This window comes from Manihot esculenta, chromosome 4 (assembly GCF_001659605.2).
Source record: "Manihot esculenta cultivar AM560-2 chromosome 4, M.esculenta_v8, whole genome shotgun sequence".
Taxonomy (NCBI): Eukaryota; Viridiplantae; Streptophyta; class Magnoliopsida; order Malpighiales; family Euphorbiaceae; genus Manihot; species Manihot esculenta.
Genome location: NC_035164.2, coordinates 35374872 through 35385531, shown reverse-complemented (window position 1 = coordinate 35385531; position 10660 = coordinate 35374872). Strand labels below are relative to the sequence as shown.

The 10660-nt window shown below is 30.0% G+C and overlaps 2 protein-coding genes across 2 annotated transcripts; one reads left to right on the top strand and one right to left on the bottom strand.

Annotated features, from left to right (window-relative positions):
• Positions 1 to 4432: 4432 nt before the first annotated feature.
• LOC110613161 (protein NRT1/ PTR FAMILY 5.4) lies at positions 4433 to 7712 on the top strand. Its single transcript, XM_021754165.2, has 5 exons — positions 4433 to 4594; positions 4752 to 4969; positions 5072 to 5323; positions 5696 to 5976; positions 6770 to 7712. Exons 1-5 carry the CDS (start codon positions 4492 to 4494, stop codon positions 7626 to 7628), a joined length of 1713 nt encoding a protein of 570 aa, XP_021609857.1. The 5' UTR covers positions 4433 to 4491; the 3' UTR covers positions 7629 to 7712.
• A 94-nt stretch (positions 7713 to 7806) lies between these two features.
• On the bottom strand, positions 7807 to 9567 carry LOC110613162 (desmethylxanthohumol 6'-O-methyltransferase). The gene is made up of 2 exons (XM_021754166.2): positions 8684 to 9567; positions 7807 to 8263 (listed from the first exon to the last, which is right to left on the bottom strand). Exons 1-2 carry the CDS (start codon positions 9557 to 9559, stop codon positions 7964 to 7966), a joined length of 1176 nt encoding a protein of 391 aa, XP_021609858.2. The 5' UTR covers positions 9560 to 9567; the 3' UTR covers positions 7807 to 7963.
• Between the last annotated feature and the right edge of the window lie 1093 nt (positions 9568 to 10660).

Genomic DNA, 10660 nt, shown 5'->3' with positions numbered 1-10660 from the left:
TAATCGTTAAACATAAAATTGAGATTTCGGCGTAACATTAAGCAAATAAGTCGAATTTTAATAACTTAGTTCGAATTATTTATTTATAATATTTGAAAGAACACGTTAAATGAATTGTATAATTAAATTTTTATGTTGTTATAATTTCATATTGTGGAGGATTATATTTTTTAGGTTTATTTATGCTCATAAATGGATCCTGAATTCAAACTTTATGAGTAATAAACAACTCATCCCACCATTCTAGCAAGCTATAGCTTTAGAGCTTCAAACCTAAACAATTTGGGCCAATGTGCTTTCAAAATGGTGCCTAATGCCTAGGCTACAAACTGGAAATGATGCATCAACTATAGAAAACATGATGGAGGTAGAACCTTGCATTGTTAGGCATGATTCAATTATAGTGAAGGTGAAAGTTCCTGACCATTTTCTCTAGTGCAGTCAGCTCAGTATTGGGAGACAGGCCATTTGTTGAGCTGCAGATTTCTCAGAATTGTAGGCCCTCCAACGTCACGTTAGCTGTTACACTAGCCACTTTAACAATACAAACAACAAAAGTCTTATCTTTATTTTCATTTAAAGCCAAATTTGTGTGTAAAAATTGATTTTAAGAACACAAAAAGATTATTTGTTATGATGGACTTGAAAACCACTAAAAATAAATTTATGTTCAAAATATGATAATGGTAAAGAGATTCATCCTAAGAAAATGATAAGTAAATTAATTATATTAAATAAATAAAAAATAAAATAAAATAGGAGAGATTTTGAAAATAGAAAAGTGAAAATAAATAAAACTGATTCAAATGAATAAACAATTAAACTTAAGAGAAAGAGTCAAGATGAGATGAGAAATAATCCATCAACGAAATAATCTTAGTTTTAGTTTTATTGATTAATCTCATATATAAAAATAGTTTTAAATTAATTATTTATAAACCAGTTAATATAAAAAAATGTTTTAGATATCCAATATCTCTTTAAATTTTAAACTAGTTAAATTTTAACTTTTGGATAACTAAATCTAAATACAAATAGCTACAATTAAAGTTCAATACATCTTGATATATGAGAGTTATCTGATTGTTTCTCAAATTATTTAAAATTGAACTCTGATTCGTCAAATATGTTATATTCATAACGTAGAATTATCTTGCTGAAGTTATTAGGTACTCAAATCATTTGATAAATAAAAGTAGCTAAATAGTGTTTGTAAGAAGCATAAAGTAGTGTAGTGTGTTGATATGAAAATAATGTAGTCAATTCAAAGCACTCTACAGTGGACAAAGGCATTTGATAAGCTGCAGACTTCTCTGCATGTGGCCCTCACATCCACACTCATTGTGGTACTTGTATATTTAAAAGCCATTTCGACTTGACTACATAAACTCATTTATGTTGTTCATCCATTAACCTCCTCCCCGGAAAATAAAAAATAAAAAAAAAAGCCCCCATGTCGTGGTGCTTACTGCTCATGCACTAAAGTTTAAGTTCATTTTCTCTTTCAGTCTCTTCTTTTATCAAAAATTTTATAAAAATTTAATTAAATTATTTTTTTTTAACCATTCTTTTATTTAAAATGAAAAAAAATTTCAATTATCTTTTTTTTGAAAAACTTTCATTTAAAAAAAAAATAAAAATCTTGCATCATTTTATAAAAAATTTTTTAAATATTTTTCTTGTAATATTAAATGAAGAGGTGGGTCAAATTGACATTGATACTTCAAAGCAAACATCATAGAGTGGTAGTGGTAGATTCTGAAGGCCATTAGTTTCAGTAGACAAAAAAACTCATTTTCTTTAAATAAAAAAGTATGACTGTAAGGCTAATCCACATAATAATATTGGAAATGTGAAGGTGTGATTTTAGACAATGATCTTGATGCCCTTTTGGTGATGTCCTTTTTGTCAAACATTTGATGTACATACAGGGTTTTGTGGTAGAGGGAGACAGAAATTGCATACATATAATAAGGGAGGAATATTTTAATTAGCTTTGGAGCCTCATAAGGTGGAGGATCTATAATATTTTAATGGAAAATTACAAAAAAAAAATATTGTGATTTCAATTAATTGATTGATTTAAAAATAAAAAGTTTTTTTTTTTTTTTATTTTATTACAAATAATCTAAATAGTACTAATAGTATTACACACAAAGGAATGTAATTTTTTTATAATAATTAGGTGGAATAATGGTCGGTAAATTTAAAAGTGATAAAAAAACTCTTTATTTCTTATCAATGTAAATAATCTCGACACAGACACAGTTAGAAGTGGAAACTAAAATATGAATGAAGACTGATCATGTTAACTTCTAAATCTAAATATCAAAGAGAATAAAATTATGTGCATTAGCTTTATTTCGGAACGACTTGAATCAATCCCAAAATCAAATATGTCTTAAAGCAATATATTTATATGAAACGAACAGTCGATTGAAATTCTCATCAAATTTAGATTTTAATTAAAGTCAACTTTGAAAAAATAATAGTTATTTATCGATTAACATCTAAATTTTAAAATGAAAATGCATATAATTATTAACTTACTAATTTAGACATAAATAATTTATTGATAAAATTATCATGATGTAAAAAAAATGCTATAAAACTTTTCATAATGGCTTGTAATACTTTGTTAGGCAGTCGGTGACCAATAAAATTATTATTACAAATAAAATAGTAATTTATCTATTTTTCTTAAATTATTTTGGTTCAAATTAAATTTAAAATTTATATATATGATAATTTTTTAAGATGATAATAACACTGATTGAATATATATTTGATCTAGCATTTTATAGTTTATATAGTTGAATTTCAATATATATATATATATCAAGAAAGAAATGAAAAAATTTATAATATTAAATATATCTTCCAAATATAAATAAAAAGATATAATCTTCTTTACTAATTGGAAAACAAGCCCTATTTTTTTTCTTTTAGGTAGTTGCATGATTCAACTTGAAATTAAAGATGATAAAGATCAAAGCTTCCACTTAAAAAGAAGTTTAAGTACTTGAAAAATATGCCTGAGATCAGCAAAGTAGACATGTCGGTAAAAAGCCTACCTTCCCATTTTCAAAAGATACATAACAGTGAAATGTTTAGCTAAATATAGGGTTTTGATCCCTTTAAAATTATAATTTCTTATAAGTAAACAGTGAAATATTCCATTCTTTAATTTCTTATATTTAAAAATTTTATGTTCTTTATTTCATTTTTAAACAACTTTATCTTACGTTGCTTTTATTAACCATATTTAAAAAAAAAAAAAAAAGAACCAGAAGATTTGTGAAAAGATTTGGATAAATAAAGTAAGATTAATTTTGTGAAAAATAAAAGTAAAGGGACAGATTATTTTTGCATTGATTGGGTCACAGGAGAGAAAAGATTCTAACACTGACATTTATTAACAGTTTAAACTGTTAAGAGATTCTATGGATATTTATACACTGCTAATAAAGCATCAACATAGTAGTACATGGGTCCTAAATTAAAATATAAGTTATTTTATCTACATCAATCTCCTCCATCCTAAGTGTTTTAGTACAGTCTCTCAATCATTATGTATTTTACTTATTAACGGAGAAAAAAAATTATTTATCGCTATTTAATTTACGTGATATATAAAAATTATTATTTAATTATTAATTTTATAAAAAATCTATTGATTAATTTCACTATATCAAACATATTTTAAAATTTTAATAATAGGTTTTTAATAGGTTTTAATAATAACTCAGTATAGTAAATATAAATAGGTTTTAATCAAAATTTTTAAAAAACAATTGCTTTTTTAGCCTCAAAATGTAAAACAATTATGATCCATGGGTGAAGTATTTTTGAGTATTTAATTTTAAATTTTAATAAAATAAATTTAAATAATTATAATTAAATTTAAAAAATAATACTGGTGATGATTTTATATCAAATGGGATATAAATCTTGTCATATTACATCTTCTCTATTGCACATGATGTTACATTTTGTTTATAAATCTTTAATTTTATTTTTCGATCACACTCGATTTTAAACAAATGGGATATTTTATTAGTTTATACAATTATATATATATATAAATTAATTCAGTTTACAAATAATTTTAGTTTATTTACAATATATGTTTTTAAAAAGTATTGTCCTTTTTATTATTTTAATTTATCAATATTTATAATTAGATTTTACTTAATTATGTTAATTCAGTTATTTCATGTTAAATTTGTATAAATAATGAATTAATTATAAGATAACATATAGCTTTATCCATATTTTTAAAATAAAATTTTAAAACATTTATTTTCTTTGTAATTAATTTTTCATTTAATAAGTTAACCTTAAGATTTACATAAGTAACAGTTACAAAGAAAAAATAAGGTTACATATTAAGCCCTTTCCATTTTCATGTATAAAAAGAGACCACGCTCAAAACTCTTCTTCACGACTACCTCTTTTACACCATATCCAAATTCTTACACCAAATTCTCCATGGATGGCATTCAAGATCGCCATGAACACACCAAAAATCTCTCTGTAGCTGCCCCAAGAAACCCCTCCAAGGGCGGCTGGAATTCTGCCATTTTCATCATTGGTATAAGCAAAACCATCTTAGTTTCCTTCTTCATTATAAACTTTAAATCCATCAAAATTTTCTTTTTCAATTTCCTTTACCTTAAAAAATGAATCCTATTTTCACATGATCTTGAACAAGTTCTGCTTATTAATTCATTTATGTATTATTTATGCAGTTGTGGAAGTAGCAGAGAGATTTGCTTTCTATGGTTTGTCTGGAAATCTCATAACGTACCTCACAAATGATCTCCATGAGTCCACAGCCACCGCAGCTAAGAACGTCAACACCTGGATTGGCGTCTCCTCCATCTTCCCTATGCTCGGAGCTTTTCTTGCCGATTCCTTTCTTGGCCGTTTCAAGACAATTCTCTTATCCACCATCATATTTTTCGCCGTAATTAAACCTTTCTTTAAGTAACAATACATATCTTCCTTGCTTCTTGTCAACTGGAACTCGAGATTTCACCAATTTATGCTTATATAATTACTGATACAGGGCTTGGTTTTGTTGACGTTATCTGTCTCAACAATCCCTATGAGTCACCGTGAAGCTCTGTTCTTTTTCGCTCTTTATATACTAGCTATTGGTGAAGGTGGGCACAAGCCATGTGTGCAGACCTTCGCTGCGGATCAGTTCAATGAGGAGAACCCGGAGGAGAAGGCAGCCAAGAGCTCATTTTTCAACTGGTGGTACTTAGGCATAGTAATCGGTGCTACCACAGCCGTCTTGTTGGTCATTTACGTCCAGGTTTCCTGTTCTTTTTTACCAAATCTTTAGAGAACTCCAATTTGAAATCCATACATCTATCAACAGATTAAGGCTTGTTTAGTTTAATGTTTAGGACATACATGTTGTAGTAATTATAAGCTGACTGCAAATATCTAGCTGCTAAGTTATTCAAATAACTACGGTCCTATGTGCCGATGTTAAATTATCCAAAAAAAAAAAAAAAAAAACTACTTGTGTTTTCAGAAAAACCAGTAATTAGATTCTACGTTTTTAAAACTCAATTAAAATATTATTCCGTTATAAGTTTTAGCGTGGTATAATATGAGAGAAAAATAGTGCAATTAATATGCACTAACTTAATAATGTTGCTGAAACGTCCCATATGAATAGGATAACGTTGGATGGACAGAAGGGTTTGGGATATTAGCAGGAGCAGTAGCAGTAGCGTTGATAATATTCTTGGTAGGAATAAAGCGATACAGGACACAAGCACCCGTTGGGAGCCCATTTACGGCAGTGGCACAAGTGCTGATAGCGGCAGCACGGAAGCGGCGCGTGAGTGAGTCGCGGCAGGGATGGGGTATTTGTTATGAAGATGATGAGAAGGATGTGGCTGACCAACTCGAGGGTCAACCGAGGGTTCGGACATTGGCTCGCACTAACCAATTCAGGTATGAGTAAAATCTAAAAGGCTCAGCCGTTTTTAGTGTTGGTGCAAAAAGGTCAGCTCTTGCACTCATTGCCTGAATTGAAATTAAGCACAATGTGTTAATGCTATTCGTTGGGGTCATATCAGGCTGAACAGTTTCTGGGAATCCATTTTCTTGCACTAGTTTTAAAGATAATACAGGTCTCGGCCTTGAAGACAAATTTTTGTGGTTGTCTGTGCCATATTACATATGTTGTCTTGCTGTAGTATGAAAATTTTGCAAAATTTGTTTGTCTTCAACTTCATCGGTGAGTCACTGTCTGAACAAGTAAATTCAATTATGTCCATATTTTCAAAACTGTTGTTTGTTTTTTTCCTTTTGAACTGTAACCGTTTCCATCATAAAATTATTCCCAAACAAGAGAGAGTTGACCTTGGTCTAGTGGTAATGGAGACTGGCATGTGCACACACAGATGAGCTGAGACATTATTGTATAAATATGACCCATTTGACATAATAATACTCTGTACCCATATATTGATTTATGTTGTTCACTATTATCATCACAGTGCTAAATGCAGGGAACTCAGCTGTCCACATGAATAGGAAGGTGCAGGAATCTCAATTCGCATAGCATCCTCCACTATAAAGCAAAACAATCACAACCATGTGATATTAAATAGTTAATTATTAAAAATTAGAAGAGAAGCATTCTCTATAAAAAAATTATTATTATTATTATTAGTAGTTCAGTGGTAAAGTCTCATGTTCATTTTCTGTAGATGAGGGAAATTAACTAAGATTACGCGTGCAGGTTCTTGGACAAAGCAATGATAATTGACAATATTGATGCTTCAAGCAATCCAAGAAACCCATGGCGGCTCTGCACTCTAAACCAAGTGGAAGAAGTGAAGTTAGTTCTCCGCTTGATCCCCATATGGTTAAGCTGCTTAATGTTCACAGCCATAATAGTTCAAACCCACACATTTTTCACCAAGCAAGGCAGTACAATGATCAGATCAATAGGACCTAATTTCCAGCTTCCTCCAGCATCACTTCAATCCATCATAGGCCTCACAATCCTCATCGCGGTCCCGATTTACGACAGTTTTTTCGTCCCGATGGCCAGAAAAATAACACGACACCCTTCTGGTATAACCATGCTTCAAAGAATAGGCTTTGGCTTGTTCCTATCCATTCTTGAAATGGCAGTATCAGCTCTAATAGAGGCTAAAAGAATAAGTATTGCAAGAGACCATGGGCTTATGGACAACCCACAAGCAATAGTACCAATGAACGTTTGGTGGCTGCTCCCACAATATATGATCAGTGGAATTGCTGATGTGTTTGCAGTGATTGGGTTGCAAGAACTGTTCTATGATCAAATGCCAGAAGCTATGAGAAGTATGGGAGCAGCTGCATATTTAAGTATACTTGGCATTGGGAGCTTCATAAACAGTGCTACTATATCTCTAGTGCAGGCTATTACCTCCAGGTGTGGAGATGTATGGCTTGGAGATAATCTGAATCGTGCACATCTTGATCACTTCTACTGGGTATTAGCAGTGTTGAGTGCTTTAAATTTGTGTGCTTTTATATGGGTTGCTAATCGTTTTGTGTACAAGAAAGTTGAAGGTGAGGAAACAGAGGAGGAGAAAGGAGTCGACTCTTGAAGAGCCTTTGAATGTGGAGGAGGATTGGCTCCCTTATTGTCCAATGAATTGATGAGAATCAACTATATGAAGCTAGTTTGACAATTGTGGGATGAGTTTAGGTGCACAAAATCTAAGAATTAGATTTCATAATTTATAATAATACAACACAAAATACTATCAATCTTATCCAAATACACAACGATTTGCAGAGATAAAAGCAGGAAGTTGGAGGCTACACATGCACACACTTCCATACCAGCTTATTGACCCAAATAAAAAACATACGATGTTGATATGCTCTTATTTAATTTCCAGGATCCCACAATCTGATTCAGGAGATCATTTCTGAAAAACTAATAGGGATAAGCCTCAATAATTGATACCAAGGCTGGAATTTTGATAATCCTGAAGCTAGGAAAGCCTGCTTTTTCAAGCAAAGTTTTCCATTGTGCCTCAGTCCTTTCCTTGGTATTGATTGTAGCCAACATCAGCAGATCAAATCTCACTCCTATGTCATCAAACAGATCATTCCCTTCTGGACTTAAAACTGCATCAATGATTATGATCTTTCCTTTCTTCCTTTCTGCTATGGCTTCTTTACAGTTTTTCAATATTTTGATGCAATCTTCATCATTCCAACAGTGCAATATCCACTGCAAATATATATTCCAAAAATTAACACCAAGAAATTGAAGTACATATATAAGTAGGAATAAAAAACTTGTTTGGTGAGAAAATTTTATGGTGATCGGAAGAGTTCAAAATAGTACTAATGTAAAAAAAATAATAATATGTGTTTCATCTTGTATTTAAGATAGAAAGGTTAAATATATAATTACACGTATGTATTTTAATATTTTTATTATAACACCTCAATTTTAACCATGACTTAAATAAATATCTACACTTAAAAAAAATATTATTTTTAAACCCTTAATCTTATTTTAAAAAAATTACTTTTAAACAAAAATTTTAAACCATGGATTACATTTAAAAGTAATGTTTTATTTTAAATTCAATTGTTTATTACATATAAGTAAAAGTGTTAAAGTATAGGTTTGTGTAAATATTACCTTCAAGAGAATGGCATCAGTTGGAGGAATGCTGGAAAACATATCACCGGCAACATGGGTGACCCCGACATACTCTGGTGCCTTAGCCACCACAAATGGGAGATCGAAGTTGATACCTTTGATATGAGGATGAGCCTTCACAATCTCACTAATCATTCCTCCAATTCCACCTCCAACATCCACAAGCGTTTCTATTTCATTGAACCCATCTTCATAGCTTGCCTTCACTGCTTCCACAATGATTTTTGACGCACCAGCCATAGCCTGGTTGAATAAATTACTAAAACCAGGATTAGCTGGTGCAAATTCAAAGTAATCTTGACCATTATGAGACTTGGCAAATCCAGAACCTCCTTCTTTTACTATATCACTGAGGTGATGCCAAGATTCTAACGCATGTGGATGGTGCTCTAAGAGCAAAAAAGGTGCAAGACTCGTTTCTGAATTGCTTAGCAGCCATTTGGAAGAGTCGGTTAGGCCATAAAGAGTTTCACTTTCACCACCTTTTGTGGTGGGGGTTGAAGTGAAGATTCCTCGGCGAACTAACAGTGTCATGACTCGTGAGAGACGATCAGTGTCAAGAGAAGGGTGGTTGCAGGCTTTAGCAATGGAGGTCAAAGAGAGAGGGGAGCCATGGGAGTTTATTATATCAGGGATGCCTAGCTGCAGAACACACTTGAGGGCCATGCCATCCACAAAGCCAAATGCGCACTGCCATATGGTGGCTTGGCCTCTCAGCATGTCCTCTTCAAAACCCATCTCTGTCTTTTCCATTCCAGCGACGGAGGGGCTTGCCGGTGTTACAGTGATTATTTGGGAGGTTACACCAGGAAGAGTGTTAAATAATTTTTTGAATCCCTTTCCCTTGCATTGCATTGGAAAATAAACTGCTGCATATAATGAGTTAACCAGGCGGCGACGGTGTAATTACTTAAACTTTTTTTTTCTTATAGAGTCAAACATTCACATCATTATTAATTCTATTTATTTTCAAATAATGCGAATTGATAATTAAGTGGCGTCATATAATTCGTTAGACGAGACTCAAATTATGTGATAAGTTTTTTTATTAATAAAATCTATGCTTATCTAAAAGAAAAATACTTTATCGTCCTTCAGGCTGTACAAGGGACAGTCAATATTGGTACGTCAAAACAAGGACTGTTTACTAATATAGAGATAGGAAATATTGGTACTTAAAAAACAACGACGTTTTCATTTTTAATTTGTAGATTTAAGATTGTATGAGAAATATTTGTGAATTTGAGATTTGAGCAGTGGTAGATAACACTCAGAAAAGATTATTTGATAGGTGTTAGGATTTAGCGTTATTTTAAACAGTATCAGATATTATTTATTTATTTTTTAATTATAGTTTAGTGTAAATTAGATGGTGATTTAGTTTTTATTATTTTTTAATTATTAATATATTATAATAAAATATTTATATTATATTAATTTAATAATAAAATAATATTAATTATAAATTTATTTATTGTTATTAAATATATATATATAAATATTAAATTAAATAATTAATAAAAAATTAGATTAATTAATTAATATAAATATTTAAAATTATAAAAATTAAATTTATTTTTTATTGCACTATTATTTAGAATTATAAAATAAAATTATGTTGTAATTTAAATAATCAATAAAAAAATAAATAAATAAACTAATTAATATGAATATTTATAATTATAAAAATTAAATTTACTTTTTCTTAGACCGTTATTTAGAATTATAGAATAAAATTATGTTATGATTAAATGTTATACTTGATTATCTGATTATTTATAATTTATCAAAGATAATAAATTTAATTAATTTATTCTGCAATTAAATTAATTAATTTATTTATTTTATTTTGATAAATTATAAACAATTTACTATTTTCATATAACATTTAATAGCAATATAATATAATAATTTTAAATATTTTATATAAATTGTTTATAATTTATTAAAAAAATA